Source organism: Natator depressus, chromosome 16, assembly GCF_965152275.1.
Source record: "Natator depressus isolate rNatDep1 chromosome 16, rNatDep2.hap1, whole genome shotgun sequence".
NCBI classification, from domain to species: Eukaryota; Metazoa; Chordata; order Testudines; family Cheloniidae; genus Natator; species Natator depressus.
In genome coordinates this window covers 6,266,173-6,286,777 of record NC_134249.1, presented here as the reverse complement: position 1 = coordinate 6,286,777, position 20,605 = coordinate 6,266,173, and the positions used below count along the sequence as shown (strand labels likewise).

The window sequence follows — 20,605 nt, the reverse complement described above, 5'->3', positions numbered from 1 at the left end:
TTTACATTTAAGCATGAAACTTGCTAAAAGCAGAGAATATGAAATCCAAATGCCTGGAAGGAAAGCAGCCCCTGCATTTAGCTTCTATGATATGTGACTTTTAAAATCCAAATTAAAAAACTGACTATAATCCAAAAGGATCCCTTTTGCATTGCACTGTGTTTATTAAAATGTTTCCCTTTCAGTCCAGAAGGGCACCCTTTTATGTCTAGATCTGTTGAAACAGGGCATATTCCACAACTTCACCTTACCATGTTGTGCAGATGTTACTGTCGAAGTTTATATTTAACAGGCACATAAATAAATCAGTGTGGGTGAGTAAACAACCCGATCAGGGTGCAGAACCACAGGATCAGCTGGAGAAAAGGATAGGACTTCTTTTAAACTCAACAAAACTTTAAGCTCTGATCCCAGAAAAGCCTTTACATACCCCGACGTGCCAGGAACTGCTAAAGGCAAAGCTGGAGTTACTGCTATGGTAAATATGACTGCCTCTAGCACAGTGGTTCCCAAACTGGGGTTTGTGAACCCCTGGGGGTTAGCGAAATGTTACAGAGGGTTCTCGGGGAAAAAATCCCTAATGGCGGACAAAGCTGTGCCTAGGGACCCCAGGCAGCACGGGGCCAGCAGCCTGGAGCCCCTGGATTTCCAGGACCGAAGCAGATCAAAGTAAGCCTATCTATCACACTGAGAAGATTTAAACTTCAAGACTCCCTATAAGAAATAAAAAGGGAGGTGGATATTTTTTGCTGTTTTTAAAATTAAACAGGCAGCTAGTATTGTTTTTAAAATTATTATGAAGAACAAGTTTAAGCTTTGTTGTAGCGTGCGTTGTTTGCCTGGACTGCTCAAGACCTGAATGCTTGTGTAGGAGGAACTCTGAGTTGGCTTCTTAAATCCCTCCACGCTGTTTCACAGCTGATACTCCTTGATGAAACCTAGGAGCCTTGTCTTATAACAGGCTTATTCAAAGTGATACAAGCTACGAAAGTGAGATCTGGGAAGAGTGTTGCCGTTTGCACAATGTAATAAAAATACTGTAATGATAAATAATAATTAATAATACATAGTGTGTAATAAGCATGTCATAAAAACAAATTTTATATTTCCAAGATCACTGCTTTTATAATTTATACTCAGGTAAAGGAGAGAATCCCTGGAAATATTCATTTTTAAGAGGGGGTTCATGAGACTTGACATTTTAGTGAAAGGGGTTCACAGGTTGTTAAAGTTTGGGAACTACTGGTCTAGTACGTTTAGCACCTGTTCTCCAGCCGTGGTATTGCTGGCAAAGGGTGAAGTGCTTGCGTAAACAGGGCTTGATGATTTCCAGCTCCATATCAACACGATGTTCTGGGTACATAGACATCAGGAAATATATACGCATTTCTCAGCACCGATGCAATCCTACAGGGTATCTTTTAAAACAGTGTGTGCTAACCATGGGCCTGCTTCTGCCGCCTGTCCAGTCAATGGGGATTGCGTCATGGAGGTAGGATATTTAAAGGGAAGTTTTTAAATTCGAGTTAGCGTTTCACTAGGGATGCTGTTGGCTTGTTGCTTCTCTTTCAGGCTTGCCAATAAAAACAGGCTGGTTAGTTCCATGGTATCTCTAGGCAGTTTCATCTCCAGGTTCCTTTGCACTAGCAAAAGGGACAGGAGAGGTGGGTCACACACATGCTGCATGGGAAGGTTTGTTAAAGACTCTTTTTCCACAGGAAGTTTTAAATAAACATGGGAAAAATGTATTGGGTCTAGGCTTTACGAACCTTTAGTTTTGCTAAAACTGAATCAAGGGCCAGGTTTCCTCTGGCCGTGTTCCTTTAAGGAAGGGAGTTTAAGCTCCAGCGACACAGCGCCAGAGAGAAGCGTGTGTAGCTGGGAGATCCACACTACAAAGTTTTGCATCACAGCTATGTCAGTCTGGGGTGTCTCTCTCACACACACGCACGCACACAGGTGCTTCTAGTAGCATAGCTAATGTCATCACTAGGCAATGTTACACCACCACCAAGAGAAAAACTCCTTCTGTCAGCAGATGCTGGGTCTGCACTAGGGGCCTCTGTCGGTACAGATATACCAGCATAGCGTTATCTGGAGAAGCAGTGGAGTGTAGACTAGCCCTTGGTAGAGCTAAAACCAAGCCATGCTCTTTCCCAGGCTATAAGTAGTTTTCAAAACTAGTTTAACATGGGTGCACAGGTTCTCACCAGTTAGCCAAGCCCCATTAGAACCACTGTGGCAGGACCACCACTGAAAGGCTTTAAATACAGGTCCCAATCTCTGTTTACAACAGCAGCAGGGGCAGTGCCTTAAAGCCTATGTGCTGACTGTGTGCTCAGGTCCGCGCCAGGCACAGGATCCATGATTTACATATTCATTTACATCCCCTGCACAGTGCAGCTGGGTGGGTGCTTCCCAGCAGAGGCAGACAGGCTAGCACCTAACGATAGCAGCGTGGCTGCAACAGCAAGGGCTAGCCACCCCAGCACAAACCTGCCCCACCCCCTTGGGTAGGTATTTGGGCAGCTAGCCCAAGCTGCTGCAGCCACACTGCTATTTTTAGTGCACGAGCTTGAGCGGAGCTAGCATGTGTTTGTGTCCACGCTGCTAAGCACACTCCCCGCCATTCACGAATTCAGCCTGACGTGCTAACAAATTGGGGGTTAGCTTGGTTTTACAGGTGGCGAGAGCATGGGACTAAGAGTCAGGATTCCTGGGTGAAATCTCATCTTTGGCAAGTCACTGTCTCTGTGCCTCAGTTTCCCCATCTGTAAAATATGGCTACTGATAATTAGCTCATCACTACACCGCACTTGGGGAGTCTTAGATGACAAAGCCCATAAGATACAAGCACTAATATCTCCACCCTCGCAAGACTTTGGCATGATGAGGTCAAGTTATAAGAGCAGAGGCTTGTGCAGCGTTCTACTTGCCTACCAGGTGATGGGCTGTGTTAATTACTTACAGAGCAAAAGGAACCTGCGGTGACGGCTAAGGCCAGGGCTTGGCTCCTTTCCCTCCATTCCTCCTCCCTAGGGGCAGTGAGCCCAGTTCAGTGGGTCAGACAACATGGAGTACTTCCAGGAGCGCGGCCCTGCCTGCCGAGGGCCAACACACGCTCTGAGCTGGTGCAAAGCCTGCGGGGATACAGCCTGGCTTCTCCTTAGTGCAGGAGATTCCACACTGCGAAGGAGGCGACCAATACGGAAAGGGTGACACATTTCTGAAAAGAAAAAAGAAAAGGAGTACTTGTGGCACCTTAGAGACTAACCAGTTTATTTGAGCATAAGCTTTCGTGAGCTACAGCTCACTTCATCGGATGCTATGCTAAGGTGCCACAAGTACTCCTTTTCTTTTTTCTATTTACGAATACAGACTAACACGGCTGTTACTCTGATTTCTGAAAAGGCTACTCTGGGAGCCCACGAGTGGCTGAACTCCACCTCGGACTCCGGGTAACCCTCGCATAACTGCAGCGGCTCCTGAGCATCCTGGGACACGAGAGAGAGAGAGAGAGAGAGAGAGAGAGAGAGAGAGAGAGAGAGAGAGAGAGAGAGAGAGAGAGAGAGAGAGAGAGAGAGAGAGAGAGAGAGTGTGTGTGTGTGTGTGTGTGTGTGTGTGTGTGTGTGTGTGTGTGTGTGTGTGTGTGTGTGTGTGTGTGTGTGTGTGTGTGTGTGTGTGTGTGTGTGTGTGTGTGTACGCGCCCCCTCTCCTCTCCATTAGCAGCAGTCTAAGGAGACACTTCCAGCCTCCAAGTCCTGTCACAGCGCTGCTATCTCACCAACCCGCAGGCACAAGGTGAAGTTAGGACAATGCAATTCCATCTTCACAGACCCTACACGCTCATCCTGTCCCTCCAAAGATACAGGAGCCAGAGGCCCATCCCTATTTCCTTCCCACTGAGCTGCTCCAGTACTGTCGGTCCTCCTCAGGAACTGCAGCTTTGGCCACACACTAACTCATGCTGGCTTATCTGAACTGAATGCCAAAGTCCACAGAACGATGCCATTTACACTAGCTGAGGATCCAGCCCAGTGTTTGGTTTCTTGAAAACAAAGGAACTCTGCTGTAGATGGGATCTAAATGTTTGTACCTGCCCAGGGTTAGCCCTCGGGTCCACTATTGGGTCAAACAATGAATAAACCTGTGTGTCCTTCCTACCTCATTAGTTTGCACTATTAAACTCCCAGCCTTGTCTACACTAGAAAAGATTTGCTGGCACAGCTATACCAGCATAGCTATATCAGCAAACCCTCCTAGTGTAGACGCAGCTTATAGCGGCAAAAAAGTGTTTCTGCCAGCACAGTTTAAACCAGTTCCCCAAGAGACATAAGCTACACCAGCAAAAGTGCTTTTATGCCAGTGTAAGAGTGCGTCTGCATTAGGGCTTACACAGATCTAGCTCTGCTGGGAAAAAACAAAGCGTTACATCCCCAACCAACATAGCTATATCGAGAGAAGTTAAGTGTAGACCAGGCCTCAGCACAGCTGAGGCCTGGAAGCAGCTGGGTAATTCCACAGCAGGGAACAGGGGCTATTTTTAACCCCAGCTCCATAAATTACCTAGGGAGGCCAGCCACAGTGCATCAGAATCTTCCCGTTTCTCCTGCAGGCTCCACTAAGGGAAGTGGTGCACGCCCAGCCCAGAACACCAGGCCTCTCTGACCAGTGGACATCAACCTCCATCAGCCCAACTCAGGTTCAGCTGATGGCAACCAGCGAGCAAAGGTGTATTCAGCCCTGCAAGCCCTATAATCCAGGTGAGCGACTCAGTCTCCGGTTGGTGGAGGGAGAGCGTTTGACAAGTGCGCTGTAAGTTGGAGGGGGCTACATCTCCTTCTCTCGCATACGGCTGCAGAATGACTGCTTTGAAAGGTGTCGCGTACACCTCCTTGTTCATTGCTCCAAACAGCTCTGCTGCAGCCATGCTAACCAAACAGCTCAGGCCCCCAGGGCAACCTCCGGGACACCTCTGGGGCTGCTGGCTAGGACTGTGGGGAAAGGGACAAACAGATTTTGCCCCAGGAAAATGGAGGTCAATAATGTATACTCTAGGTTGATGTCTACACATACACACACGGTATCCATCCTTACAGCAGCATGTTCTCCAAGACTGTACTTCTACATCCCTTGAAAGTAAACCCTTTTCCCCTACAAAGTGGGAACTAAGCCCTTGTCTACACATACAAGTTGCATCAGTTTAAGCTAAATCTGTTTTTAAACCAATTTAAGTTAAACTGGTGCAGACTCCTGCGTGGACACTCTTATTTTGGTTTACAAGTGGGTAATTTTAGCTTACCTTAAACCTGTTCCTAATCACTTTAAGTTAGACCACAATAAACCTGGCTTAAACTGAAGTAAGAGCATTGGAATGCGTTACTTAGGGAGGTGATGGAATCTCCTTCCTTAGAGGTTTTAAAAGTCAGGCTTGACAAAGCCCTGGCTGGGATGATTTAATTGGGGACTGGTCCTGCTTTGAGCAGGGGGTTGGACTAAATGACCTCCTGAGGTCCCTTCCAACCCTGATATTCTACGATTCTATGCTTCTATACATAGCCTGTTGCACAAGTTTAACTAAATTTTAAATTCACACCTTGAGTTAAACTGGTGCAACTTTCTCCTGTAGGCAAGCGATAAGGAGGCCAAGTAACATGAATCAAATTAGCACAAAAGCACCCACATCTAAATTGGATTTGCAGCCCCCCTTCGGGGACGCAAATGCTTTCACCGTTGGGCTTAGAGGAGGAAAGGCAGCTCCTGTCAGAGAGCACTGAGAGCGGAAGGGGGCCTGGTGTGCCCTGCTGGAGAGCTGTTACTGAGCTAACCAACCCAACAAAGCGGAGCAGCAGGAGGCAACCGGAATAGCTCTGCCTTCTGCCATCCTTGTCACCACACACTCTGCATAGCCTGGTTTTGGGGCGTGCACCTTCCTCCCTCTAGTGGCCACAAAACAACTTTCTGGTTGAGCAGGGACGGCTGGATTTCACAGACCGCCTGCCCCGTACCGAAGCCATACCAGTCAAAGAGGGCCGTTCTTACTGTGAAGGAATCTCCCATTGCCCTTCACCAGCCTGGCTAAGGAGACTCAGTGGGACAGCGTAGGTGGGAACCATAACCCCGCAAATCTCCTGGCAGCAGTCTCACCTTTAACAGGCCGCCAGAGGTAGCAGTGGTGGTGGAGAGGCTGCAGGGGGGGTTAAACCTGTGCGGTCTATACATGCTCTACTCAAGATTCAACAGCATGATAATAGGGTATCTGCATCCTGTCTACACTGCAGCTCTCCCCATTGCTGGCACTGGGGAGAGGGGCTGGTAGGGAATTATGGGACCTGGTTTTGCCCACATACAGCTTTAGAAAGATAGGCTTTGGTTATGCTGTTAAGTGACTGAGTTGGAGGGGGAAGGGATGATCACAGTCTGCTTTGGAAACATCGCTAAAAAGCCCTACTGCAATTCGATCAGCAGGGGGAACTCCAGGTCAGGACGGAGGTACATCAGCAGGGCTGTGAGCAGTAGATTCTTCCATGCCACATGCCTGGAAACGAGCAATTAAGAAACTGCTTCTCATCGTGCCAGCCCGGAAGAGACTTGCTTGAGGAATATGCTCTCAGAGCATCCTGCCAAGCTAAACACATGCTGAACGTGAAAGGGCTGCACTGTGCTCTGGTGCCTTCATTTGCCTTGGCACAGCCCGCAGAAAAGTTGCTCTTTGCACGATTTGCTTCTGTCTCGGGCATTTTTCAAGCGGACTCTGCTACAGTCTCTCTCTTAGAGGCAGACTTATTAGGAGAGCCCACGTGCCATATATCCGGCCAGCCCAAGAGCGCTCTGAGCTGGGGAGTTCAGGGAGAAGCACCAGTTAGTGCGCCCAGAGTTATGCTAGAACCAGCACCATTTTCACTGCAATCTTCGGAAACACCCACGTCCCTGGCCGGGGTTTTGAGAAGTGTCAGCAAAGGAGACAAACAGCATCCACCAATGCAGCAGTGGGTAGAGCAGTGAAAGTCCCACTCCACGGGCAGCAGCTAAACCACCTGCCTGGCACATCTCTAGCCTCAGCGAGCAGGTGATTCGAAAGGCATGAAGCCAACAGGCAGGAAGTTATGTAAACAGAAGGGCTGCGTGGCCTGCAGAATGAGGAGCTGTCTGTCTATCAATCCGCGGAGTAAGGCTCTCGCCTGCTACCCGCACCTGGGCTGAGCTTCAGCTAGTACAAATTGGCGTCAGCTCCACTGAAGCTGATGATCAGGCTCCTTGGAGAAATCTACATGACCACAGGCTAAGCTGCAGTGGATGAGAGCAGCCATTATGGGGGTTACTTCTGCACCTATTGATGGGTGGAGAAGGGCAGCAGTAGACTGTGAGCTATTGGAATATTGCTGTGCTATGTGGACGTGATACTTCACAAGCAAAGTAACTTAAACTGATGCATGCACAGAAGTGTGGACTCGAGCAATCGGTTTAGCTATATCAATAGAAACCATACCAATGTCTGGGGCCTGAGCTACGCATAGGGTGACCAGATGTTCTGATTTTATAGGCAAAAAAAACGAGGAGTCCTTGTGGCAGCTTAGAGACTAATATATATTTGGGCATAATACATTGGTTAGTCTCTAAGGTGCCACAAGGACTCCTCGTTTTTTTGCTGATACAGACTAACACAGCTGCCACTCTGAAACCAATTTTACAGGGACAGTCCCGATTTTGGGTCTTTTTCTTATACAGACTCCTATTACCCCCCACCCCCATCCTGATTTTTCACACTTGCTGTCTGATCACCCTGAGCTATGCACAAAACTGCACTGCTGTAACTAAAGGTGTTCTGTTAAACTGATTTAATTAAATGGGTGCCACTTTAGGTGTGGACACGCCTATCAATCCAAACCTGCTCTGTAGCCATTTAACTTGCACCAGTAAATTTACAGGCGCAAGCTACACCAATATAACCAAGTTTTAAATCAATATAAGTTCATCCACACAGGAGTTGGCAGCTGTTTAACTAAACCAGTTTTTAAACAGACTTACAGTAAACCAGTACAACTTCTGTGTCTAGACAAACCCTAAAGGAAGACCAGGATTTTAAACGGGCACCTTCAGCCTACGGTATCACACACGGAGCTGCATTTACATTACAGGAATCACACTCATGCTGTTTTGCCCGACTGACCCTAAAATAGTTTTTCCCCAGCTGCTATGCTTTCTTAGCATCCATTTAAACAAAAGAACCCTGAAGTTGAAACAAGAGTTTAAGCAGCATTTAATACTGGACAAATTTTCAGGAGGCAGTTGTCAATTACAACAAAGATTACCCTGCATGTGTACACAATGGGTTAACATTGCACAGATTCTGCTTGTGTGAAAAAGCAGCCCTAAGCCAGACCTGAGAATGACTATACTAAGCGCAGCACATAGCTACAATGGCATTAAAAGTGAACCATATTTAAGTCAGGTTTCAGAGTAGCAGCCGTGTTAGTCTGTATCCACGAAAAGAAAAGGAGGACTTGTGGCACCTTAGAGACTAACATCTGATGAAGTGGGCTCTAGCTCACGAAAGCTTATGCTCTAATAAATGTGTTAGTCTCTAAGGTGCCACAAGTCCTCCTGTTCTTTTTATATTTAAGTCAAGGGAGACCCCCAGTGGTGAACTGCGCTGCACTTCTACTGATGGAAAGAATGAAAAGGACGCTGGCAGATAAATCCAAAGGTTCCTTTCCTACATCACAAACACCTCTTATTAAAAACTGACAGCTTTAAAGGTATTACTTATTTTCATTGTCCAAGCTGAGACGAACAGGATATCAGACCTGCCCATTTCACTTTCAGAGTCTCATGTGTCAGCAAACAGCTGTGATGTCGGCATTACAGGAGGAAGATTTGTCTTGTAGCTATGGCACAGAACTGGGACCCATGAAACAGGGGGTTTATTTCTGACTGTGTGATCTCTGGTAAACCACCACCTCGCCATACCTAAATTCCCTCACCTTTAGAATGGGGCTAACGACTTTGGATGATGGAGAAGGGGTGTTAAGGCTAAACTTACTGTTTGCAGCGCACTTGAATACTACAGACAAGTCTCATAGATGAGATTATAAATAAGTCATATTGAAAACAGTGCCGGGAACATTAATTTGTTAAAGCAACTTCCCTTTGGAATTAAAAAACGCTTTTGTGGAAACATTGCTATGAGCCTACATCTTAGGACAAATGTGACCCAGTAGTGATCTCGAACATTTCTATTGCTGTTTTCATGGTGTTCTCTCTTCCCCCACCCCCGACCCAGGAACCCCAGCACCAGCCGCCGCATTTCTCATGCCACTGGGTTAGTTTCATGCAATATTAAAGTACCTCTGAAATAGTATTACCTCAGTGCCTGCACTTAGAGCTTAGTGACAAATATTTGACTAACTGGAACTCTGTATGCATCACCTGCAATTGGGGTGACCAGATGTCCCGATTTTATAGGGACAGTCCCGATTTTTGGGTCTTTTTCTCACATAGGCACCTATTACCCCCCACCTCCTGTCCCGATTTTTGACACTTGCTGTCTGGTCAGCCTACCTGCAATTCAACCCTTTCCACCTGTTCAGGGAACAGACCCTGTAAGAGGACTCAGCTGGACGGAAGTTATGCTTTTTTAAATAGGTCTGTTCTAGGTTTGCTCTTCGCTTGCCTCTTTCCTATGCAGCTTCTACGGGGTGTATTCACCCACCCAGACAAAAGTTTCAGACAGCAGGACATTCTGAACAGGGCTGAGCAGAAGAGGAGGTGGATGGTTGCACGTGCTCTTTAAAGGAACAGTGTGGACTTTAGACACGTGAGCTGAAGGGAGTTCGAGCTGCTACACTGGCTCTCGAGACTCCCCTCTGCTGTTCTTTGTGGTTTTACTGGCAGTGTTTTTCTCCCACAGTGTTCATGCACAACACACCCACACAAAAACAGAGCATTGAGGAGAAACAGAGACAGACTATCAGACAGCGCTGCCGAATGCACAGTGCACTGAATGGGAAATCGCCTCATTGCCAGACATCTGGGTACCGCTTGGAGCATTAGCAGGTCAGCAGATTTTTAGTCACAAGAGGGATGTTCAATTCGAGGAGCCCCTTCTGAGTCTCCCTCTCGGGATTGCCCCCTCTCTGGCTCATTCTGCATGGGATTTCCAAAGGAGCCAAAGGGAGTTAGGCACTCACCTCTCAATGAAATGGGATTTGGACACGTAAAACTAGTCTATCTACAGGACAAAGAGGAGTCTCTTGCCCCCCCCTTTTTTGGGGGGGGGGGAGGCGGTGAAGGTATCCAAGAAGAGAACAGTGTAAAGGGCCAGACCTCTATCCAGACCATTGGCTGGTATCATGTCTCTAACACAGGCTGGTGCTTGGCGTTTTCAAACAATGATATCAAACAGCCACTTTTAACACGCTGAATTGTGCAAGAGGGCCCGTCTTGGGAAAACCTCCCTGACCCCACTTGTTAGCTACTGCATGCCCAGAGAGCAGCCCCTAATCATAGGGCTGGAAGAGACCTTGGGAGGTCATCTCAAGGAGGAAGCTAGTTAAACAGAAATTAAAAGGTATAGTCCCAAAAGTGAAATGCCTGCAAGCTGCATGGAAACTTTTAAAAAACACCAGAAGAGGCTCAAATTCAATGTATACCCCCCCCCAACTAAAAAACTACAGTAAGAGGACCAAAAAAGTGCCGCTGTGGTGAAACAAAGTAAAAGAAGTGGTTAGAGGCAAAAAGGCATCCTTTAAAACCTGGGCGTTAAGCTGTACTCAGGAACAGAAAGGAGCATAACCTCTGGCGAGGCAAGTGGGAAAGTATCATTAGAAAGGCCAAAAACGAATTTGAAGAGCAACTAGCCAAAGACTCAAAAAGTAACAGCAACATTTCTTTAAGTGCACCAGAAGCAGGAAGCTGCCAAACAACCGGGGGGTGGGGGGGGCGCTGGACAGTCAAGATGCTAAAGGAGCCCTCAGGAATGATAAGGTCTTTGCAGAAAAACTAAACGAATGCTTTGCATCCGTCTTCACTGCAGAGAATATGAGGGAGAGTCCCACACCTGAGCCATTCTTTTTAGGTGACAAATTTGAGGAACTGTGCCAGACTGAAGTGTCATTAGAGGAGATTTTGGAACAAATTGATAAATTAAACAGTAATAAGTCCCCAGGACAAGACGGGATTCACCTAAGAGTTCTGAAGGAACTGACATATGAAACTGCAGAACTACTAACTGTGATATATAACCAATCATTTAAATCAGCTTCTGCACCAGATGACTGGAGGACAGCTAATGTGATGCCAATTTCTGGTTGAAACTACAGTAAAGAACAGAATTATCAGACACATAGATTAACCTGATTTGTTGGTGAAGAGTCAACATGGCCTTTGTAAAGGGAAATCATGCCTCATCAATCTACTGGAGTTCTTTGAGAGAGTCAACAAACAGTGGACAAGGGTGATCCAGTGGATATAGTGTACTTAAAAACTTTCAGAAAGCCTTTGACAAGGTCCCACATCAAAGGCTCTTAAGCAAAGGAAGCTGTCATGGGATAAGAGGGAAGGTCCTCTCATGGATCGGTAACTGGTTAAAAAATAGGAAACAAAAGATAGGAATAAATGGTCAGTTTTCAGAATGGCGAGAGGTAAATAGTGGTGTCCCCCAGGGGTCTGTACTAGGACCAGCGCTGGTCAACATATTCATAAATGAACTGATAAAAGGGGTGAGGTGACAAAGTTTGCAGACGATACGAAATTACTCCAGATAGTTAAGTCCAAAGCAGATTGCGAAGAGTTACAAAGGGATCTCACAAAACTGGGTGACTGGGCAACAAATAGCAGATGAAAGTCAATGTTGAAAAATGCAAAGAAATGCACATTGGAAAACATAATCCCAACTATATGTACAAAATGATGGGATCTAAATTATCTGTTACCACTCAAGAAAGAGATATTGGAGTCATTGTGGATAGTTCTCTGAAACCATCCACTCAGTGTGCAGCGGCAGCCAAAAAAGCAAACAGAATGTTTGGAATGATTAGGGAAGGGATAGAGAATAAGACAGAAAATATCATATTGCCTCTATATAAATCCATAGTACGCCTACCTCTTGAATACTGCGTGCAGATCTGGTCACCCCATCTCAAAAAGATCTATAGGAATTGGAAAAGGTACAAAAAGGGCAACACAAATGATTGAGGGTGTGGAACAGCTTCCATATGAAGAGTGATGAAAAAGACGGGGACTTCTCAGCTTGGAAAAGAGACAACAAAGGGGGGACAGGACAGAGGTCTATTAAGTCTTGACGGGTGCGGAGAAAGTGAATAAGGACGTGTTATTTACTCTTGCACATAACACAAGAACTAGGGTTCACCCAATGAAATTAATAGGCAGCAGGTTTAAAACAAACAAAAGGAAGTATTTCTTCACACAACGTACAGTCAACCTATGGAATTCTTTGCCGGGGATGCTGTGAAGTCGAAAACTATAACAGGGTTCAAAAAAGAACTAGATAAGTTCATGGGGGATATGTCCATCAAGGGCTATTAGCCAGGATAAGCAGGGATGCAACACCCTGCTCTGAAGTGTCCCTAGCCTCAGTTTGCCTAAAGCTGGGAGTGGACAACAGCAGATGCATCACTGTGGTGTTCATTCCCTCTGAAGCACCTGGTCACTGTCAGAAGACAGGATGCTGGACTAGATGGACCATTGGCCTGACCCGGTATGGCTGTTCTTATTTGGCCCAGCCCCCTGCAGTAAGGCAGGACCAAGTCTCCCCTCACTGGTGGTCACTAGTGACTGGAGTTTTCCAAGCTCTTAATAAAACAGCCGTGCAGTGGGGGACAATGGTTGCTTTCAGTTAACAGCTGCACAAACATCAGAACAGTTCGAACCCATGCAGTCTGGACCCAGCTTGGGGTATAGCAAGGGTTAATCTACAGACATCTCATTCTTTTCACGGGGACACCGGACACAGCTTGACCAGACCAACAATGCTATGGCCAGAGGTACTCTACTAAATCTCACGTTTTCTTCAGGGCAGCAAGCACTGCTGGCATATCACTGTGCGTTCCTGCAGGGGGCTCAGACTTTCAATCACACATCAGAAGCCCCCACCGAGTCATTGTTCTTTTTCTTTTCCATGGACTAGCCTGGATTGATGGAAGAACGCAGTGTGAACTTTACAAAGCTAACTCCATGAGCAGGGAAATCTTTTGTTATTTTTTAAATGTTGCAGTGACACCTCGGCCCCCTTTGTGCTAGGTGCTGTATAGACATACAACAAAAAGACGGTCTCCTGCCCTAAAGACCTGACAGATGTTTGGAACTGGTGGCTGGTACCGCACTTGGCAAATTATTTTAATCCAAGGTGACGGCTGCATCCACTGGTTTAGGAAAGAACACAGACTTGCCAGTTGTCTCTACGCACGCACCAGGGCGAGCTCTACAGGTTTTGCCACCCCAAGCTATGAAAAAAACTGCCGCCGTGGACAGCGAAAGGAACAAGCTGCCGCCGATTTGGCGCCACGGCCGGCGGAACAGAGAAGCCGTCGCCGAATCGCCGCCGTAGCTGCAGGAACCGCTGCCCCTTTCTACCCGCCGCCCCAAGTGCCTGCTTGGAACGCTGGGGCCCGGAGCCGGCCCTTCCACGCGCGCGCACACGCGCACACACACACACACACACACACACACACACACACGTCCAGTACCCCTAGAGAGGAGCCCTCTTACCTTTGTGGTGCTGGAATCCAGGCTGCACGTGCTGCACTGGAGTACCGACGCTCACCGTCACCAGGACGCACAAGCACTCGGGGAGGAAAACTTGACTTAGTTTCATCTTGAGCAGAATCTTTATTTTATTTTTCTTTTAATTTTATTTATTTTTTTTAAATCAGCAGCCCTCTGAGCAGGAGGGTTCTAAGGCAGCAGAGAGGAGGCACCAGCAGCCCCTCTGCAGTGCAGGCAGTTGTGTTATTCTCTGAGCTCTTGGCTCTGTGCAGGTGCGTGGGCTGGAAGGGGGAACACTTGCTCATTCGCACACTCTGCCACCAGGAGCAGCAGCCAATCGCAGGAGCCAGGGAGAGAGAGAAGTGACAGCTGGGAGTCTAAGCTCAGTGTCACAGGAGCAGCACCTAGGGGAAGTTTAACCCTTCGTAACCCTCACCCCGGTTCTAATTCCGGAGGCTGAAGACTGGGGCTAACGGGGCATATTGGCGATCAGCAGATTCTTACTCTCAGGAACTGACTTGGCCAGGCACTCTGCTCAGGTTATGGAGCCTTGTCTCATTCCCTGGTGGAAGGAGCTAGTGAAGGGCTATTGCTGTGTTGCATCCAGAGGACAGGGCTCTCACAGTTCCCACAGGGAAAGGCGGATCTCTACACTTTCTAAAGGATCCAGTCTACCTTACAGCTGGACTAGGACTGCCAGGGCCACTGTCCCCAGTGCAGGGCTAGGGAGAGCAACTAGAGACAGGGAAAGGCTGGGATTCTCAAAAGGGCCCCAAAGGGAGCTTGGTGCCCAAATCCCATAAGCTTTCCATGGGATTTGGAGGCCTAACCCTGTAACGCGCCCACTTGTCTGAGCAGGCAGTGCAGGCTGTAGCTCGAAGAGGGCAGCTCAGCACAGGTGCGTTCTCCTGGCAGGTTGTATCGTACAGATACAGCGCAGACACAACCAGCCCACATGCAGCACCAGGGAGAGTATGGCAACAGGGCACTGCATCCATGCCTCCCCTCCCAACACAGTGCTGCATCCACACACACACACACACACACACACCACGGACACAGTGCTGAATCTACCCCCCACGGCACTGCATCCATGCCCCCCTCCCCCATCCCAACACAGCGCTGCATCCACACAACCCCCCAACCGCCACGGACACAGTGCTGCACCCACCCCACATGGCACTGCATCCATGCCCCCCTCCCCCATCCCGACACAGCACTGCATCCACACAATCCCCCAAACGGCACGGACACAGTGCTGCACCCACCCCACATGGCACTGCATCCATGCCCCCATCCCGACACAGCGCTGCATCCATACACACACCCCAGAGACACTGTGCTGCACCTACCTGCCCCCAGCAATGCATCCTCCCCACCCCCATCCGCTGTATCCACAGACCCCCATGCAGCCCCAGGGAGCATACGCCAACATGGTGCTGCATCTTATCCCCCCCCACATGCCAACCCAGACCTGCATACCCCCCGCCACACCCCCCCCGACCCCAGCACTGCATCCACCCCACCCCGCACCAACACGGCACTGCATCCCCCCACGCAGCACCAGGGAACATACACGCTGACACAGCTCCACATCCTCAACCGCTGCTGACATCACTAACGCGGAGACTGAAGGGCGGGATTCACTTGTTATTTAAACAGCTGCGGGGAGCTCCCACCCCATGGGCAGCGCAGCCCAACCCAGACCCACTCACTGCTGTTTGCTAACCCGCAGACAAAGCAGGGTTGCTATGGTGACGGAGATGAACAGGCTGTGTCTCTACTGAAAAAACGTACTCCAAAGACCCTGTCAAAACAAGCCGGGGATGTTGAAACCAGAGCACAGGGCACGAGCCGCCCCGCTGCCTGCCCCGAGCCGCCTTAGCCCATGATCTGGGGCCCCACTGGAGGGAGCGGGGAGATTATTAAGGTTCACCAACCCTGCAGTAAGAGATTCATAGATATTAAGATCAGAAGGGACCATTATGATCATCTAGTCTGACCTCCTGCTAAGGCTCATGGCATGGCCAAGAGACTCATGGCATGGCCGCGGCTGGTCCAGGTCAGCTGACTCCGGCTCATGGGGTTCGGGCTGTGCGGCTAAAATCTGCAGCGTGGGTGTTCTGGCTCAGGCCGGAGCCTGGGCTCTGAGACCCTTCTCCCTGCCAGGTTCTCAAAGCCCAGACTCCAGCCCAGGCCAACTGCCTACACTGCAATTGTTAGCCCGGAACCTGAGCCCCAATGACCGGGGCTCCGAGACTCATTCCTGTGGGGTTTTTATTGCAGCATAAACATGCCCGCGGTGCCCACTCACGCTCCGGCCTCTCTACCAATCAGTGCCTTTTCCCCGCTCAAAGGGAAGTTCATACCGGCTCCGCACTAGGGGACACAGAGAGACTATTGCGACTGCAGCCGAGCACACGGGGACGCAGGTTGTGTTTTATTTAGGTGCTGACACTCCCTGTTTATGAGGTAATCATCACACTCTGGGTTAAATAAGATGAGCCCCAAGCATTACGTGGTCCGGGATACGGCTATTCCTGGGTCGACAGGGAGAAAAGCTAAAGTGCTTGGAAATACATCTGGAGAACACTATGGTTAGGGCACAGCCAGTTTGCTTAGTGGCAAATCCCACTTCAGATGTGAAAAATTCCTAGTTCAAATCCCCCATGAGGCTGCTCTGGAAAAGCATGAGATGGTCCTATGGTTAAAGGGACCCAGAAGTCTTGGGCTTCCAACTCTGTCACCATGGGCAAGCCACTCAAACCTTCCCAAACCTTGGTTTCTATGGATGTAAAAGAGAGACGGATACCTCAGTCTGTTGCAACCAACACTTGCTGAAGTGAACTAAGATGCTTGGCTAAAAGATGCTGCATAAAATCCAAAGCTAAAGGCAGGACTCCATCCTTCAATCGAGGGCTGGAGAATTACGCTGCTGAAGCCAAGATAAAAAACAAAACACTTGAAAGGCTAAGAAGAGAGGTGCCTCAAAAGATAATTGTCATGGAGACCTTTTCCATGTTCCATGGAGACCTTTTCCATGTTCCATGGAGGTTTCAGAGTGGTAGCCGTGTTAGTCTGTATCAGCAAACACAACGAGGAGTCCTTGAGGCACCTTACAGACTAACAAATTAGCAGTACAAAAAGTAATTTCCCCTCTGTTGATATTCACCCCTTCTTGTCAACTGTTGGGAATAGGCCACTTCCACCTTGATGGAATTGACCTTGTTAGCACTGACCCCCTACTTGGTAAGGCAACTCCCATCTTTTCCTGTGCTATATATACACATATACACTGCCTAATGTATTTTTCACTCCATGCATCTGATGAAGTGGGTTTTAGCCCACGAAAGCTTATGCCCAAATAAATTTGTTAGTCTCTAAGGTGCCACAAGGACTCCTCATTGTTTCAACTAGAGAAAGTTTCCACTGCACCGTGCCCAGAACTGCAATTCCGGTGCCTGCCCCAGGTGCTTGGGTTGTCGTAACTCGAAAAAACAAGCCTATAGGACAAGAGCGTTCCATCCCCACGGAGAATCCTCTGCTGCGGCAGGTGATGACTGCTTGGGGCTGGTGGAAGAAGGCCATGCACCATCCTGAGCGCATGCAAACTTGGCACGTCTTAGTGCAGAGATGCAAATGTCGCCATGCAGCACCACGTCAGGATTGGTGGATAGCCACAAAGGTGACATGTCTGTTCCAAGGAAAGGCTACTAAGGGGAACCCCCTAAGGTACTAACATGACCCCCATCATCACAGTCTGGGCACCTCACAATCAAATGTATTTCTCCTGCCCACATCCCTATGAGGTAGAACAGTGCTATTATCCCCATTTACAGATGGGAAACTGAGGCATGGCAAGCTAAGTGATTTGCTCAGGGTCACAAAGGAAATCTGCAGCAGAGAAGGGACTATCGGCTGCCAATAAATGCAAGTTCTTTCTAGCCAAGTATCGGCATCCTGAATTACGCAGGGCGGATGTGCTGCATATAAAGATGTACTTTATGGTTATTGCCCTTCCGTGTATGGCCATGACGAACTCCTGCCCTGTGCCAGGTCTTGGCATCTCGTGGATGAGTCAGAAGAAACAAGGTCGTGGGGGAGGGGAGAGAGACTGCTGCGCTGCGCATCGCGGGAGACAGTCAACAGATGCTCGTTCTCCCCTTGGCTGGTGGCAGTTAAAGGACCCATGGAAATTTTCCAAATCATGGTCACTGGGTGTCTCGCTTCTCTCACCCACAGAGTGCAGTGGGGTACTACAACCCTGGTCCTTCTGGCCCCACTTTACATACAGCAGCCTCACCTGCGGAGACAGACTGATCAGAAAGGGGACTTGCCACACAGATTCATCTCCTTGTCTGACTGACTTTACATTTGGGAGAGAAATCCGAACTCAGATCTAACCTGTGTACTTTAAGGCAGGCTGTGGATTCTACTGAGTGATCCCGAGAGCTGGCTTGAAACAGACCCCACTTTACTGCATCAGAGTTATTCAACCTTAACTCAGTCTTGACTGAAGTCCAAACCTGGGAAACCAGCATTTTGGGGTGTCACAGGATTGCACTATCACAGAGAGCCGTGTTCCTTACATTGTCCGCTTTGGGGCAGGCGATGTCCTTTGTTCTGTGCTTGCCCAGCACATCGCCTGGGGAGGGGGATGGCCCTGGTCCATGACTTGGGCTCCTAAGCAGTGCCACAAGAGTAGTCACAGTAATTTGTACTGTGGATCTGAACGGATAGGGAATGAGATCTTATGAGAAATGCTACACTGCTAGTGATGGTGCAGTTCTTTTAAAGAGATGCGGCAAAAAACATGTAAAGTTTGTTCTCTGACAAAGTAACCTCAGCTAGGTTCGTTTCCTAGACGCAGAGCTGCAACCTGCAGGATTCCCTTGCAAAGACAAGTTGCCTCTGGTATCCAACCACGTGAAGAGATTAAAAGCCATGCCAGAATCAGACGACTGGAACTGGAGCCCAGAGCAGACATGGATCCGATCACACCTGACACACTGAACTCCTTCAGCCACTAAGGAGAGGATCCCTGTGGCCTAGGGAAAAGCAGAGACCAGAGTAAATGGAGCCTTCACTTTCTCCAGGTGTACCATGCTAACGGGGGCAGGGGGAGGGGAAACACAGCTAATAATCAGGGCAGCAGAACATGCCACGACTGCCTTCCAGTCTCCATGGCTGTTCCATGTCAGAGAGGTTTGTCTGTATGAGAGAAATGATGCTCAGCAATGTTCCCTCTAATTTTTTCCATCCATGTGCAGAATGAATTTTGTTATGCGAGTACCAATATCGAGGTAATATGCAGACTTGCGCCATCACCTCCATACTTTCACGGCAGCCCTTATCCCACTAAGGCTCACAGCATCCTACGGCTAGTACCCAGCTGGGTCTTAGGGAAGGTCTGTCTTCAGGTGACGGCTGCGGTACCCCTATCTGTTCATTCCTACAGCATCCCTCCACAAGGATCAGTACATGCTTTGCAAACTATACATAGAAATGCATCATTGAAATGCAGCCACCTCCGGGAAGGAAGGTCAGTAGCCAGTGAAGCCGACAGCACAGAGAGCACTATGCAGTAGTTTGGAAAGAGAAAGGGAATTTTGGATAGGAAGAATCTTTTCCTCTTATGCAAAATGCTTGAGATATTTAATGTTCAGACAGGGCTTCATCTGTAAAGGTCTCATCTGAATGTAAAATGTAATACTGCAATTTAGAAATCAAAGTAAATGTTTCTTTTTAAATCAGGACACTAAGGCTCAAAATAATTTTTAAAAACACTCAAATCCCCCTTACTACCATCCTCTTGTATTAACAATACAAAGCACTTCAAAAGTCCTATAGGCTATTCAGCCTTCATGTTGTTTATATTTTTACATTGGATCAGCTTGGATAATTAAAGGAGCAGTCAAGTTCACCTTCAGATTCTCACACACACAATGTTCCATGTCTGGGTATTACAGTGAAACACACCTAGATCACACCCCAACCACATGTCCCCCTGCCCACAAACAGCTTTGCAAACACTGCTAGGGGAGGTTTGAATCCCCAGCAGGGAACTGTTGTCATTGGAAATCCAACAAAAACAGTCACAAATACATTCCCATAAGTCCTAGTTTTGGTAATTTCCTTTCAAAACACAAATCTAAAAGCCAACAATATTTAGTAATTTTCATTTATAAATCTCAAAGTGTTTTACAGAGCAAGATCAATATCATTATTCCCATCCAGAAAATGGGGAAACTGAAACACAGTATGGGGTGAGGTGACTTCTGAAAGCCACACAGAAACTCAATGGCAGAGCTGGGGAAAGACCCAAAGTCTCTTGACTCCCAAGGCTCTCCCAGCCCCACGGCTGGGGCCGGGGGAGAGCCATCTCTCCCCCCTCTAGCCCTGCATGTCCCAAGCTCCCATCATTGCTTCCACCTCACCCCACCGCCTCCACCCACTCTACACATCCTTCACGCTCACCTGTGTGTGCACCTGTGTGGTTGTGCAGGTGCACACTTTAGAGGGAGCACAGATGCTCAGGCCAGGCCATCTTGTTAATTCTTCCCACCCCAGAAAGCGAGAACCCTGCAAGACGCCCATCACCATGTGCACTCAGAAGCACGTACCGCACCCTGTCAGTTATACCAAGGAAAAGCACCTGAGATTCAACGTTTCAAGGTGCTGGGGGAGTAAAAATAAATAAAACATGGCAGCTACCACATACGCAAAAAGGCATTTCAGGGTTTTCAGAGACATGCCCCCGCGCTCCTGTTCAAACCCCAGCTCTTCAGGGAATGGGAACCCACCAACACAACACACCCGGGGACAAACTCAATGGTGATGCAGCTCTTCATCTTTGCTGGGCCTGCCTGCTCCTTTGCTA

At 48.3% G+C, this 20,605-nt stretch overlaps 1 protein-coding gene and 1 long non-coding RNA gene across 3 annotated transcripts in view; one reads left to right on the top strand and one right to left on the bottom strand.

The window, feature by feature from the left end:
* The window catches only part of NPDC1 (neural proliferation, differentiation and control 1), a 122,787-nt gene that overhangs the window by 17,225 nt on the left and 84,957 nt on the right, over positions 1–20,605 (bottom strand). The window contains exon 1 of one of the 2 annotated variants that reach the window (XM_074974131.1): positions 13,729–14,672. The exons of the other annotated variant lie outside the window; for it this stretch is intronic. Within the exon in view, the coding sequence (XP_074830232.1) occupies positions 13,729–13,834 (106 nt within the window). The 5' untranslated portion in view covers positions 13,835–14,672. Of the gene's footprint in view, positions 1–13,728; positions 14,673–20,605 lie in introns of those variants that run through there. 2 annotated transcript variants of the gene reach the window in all.
* On the top strand, positions 353–19,437 carry LOC142000082 (uncharacterized). The gene is made up of 3 exons (XR_012642152.1): positions 353–478; positions 4,616–4,763; positions 18,590–19,437. It is a non-coding gene; the product is annotated as an uncharacterized LOC142000082 (long non-coding RNA).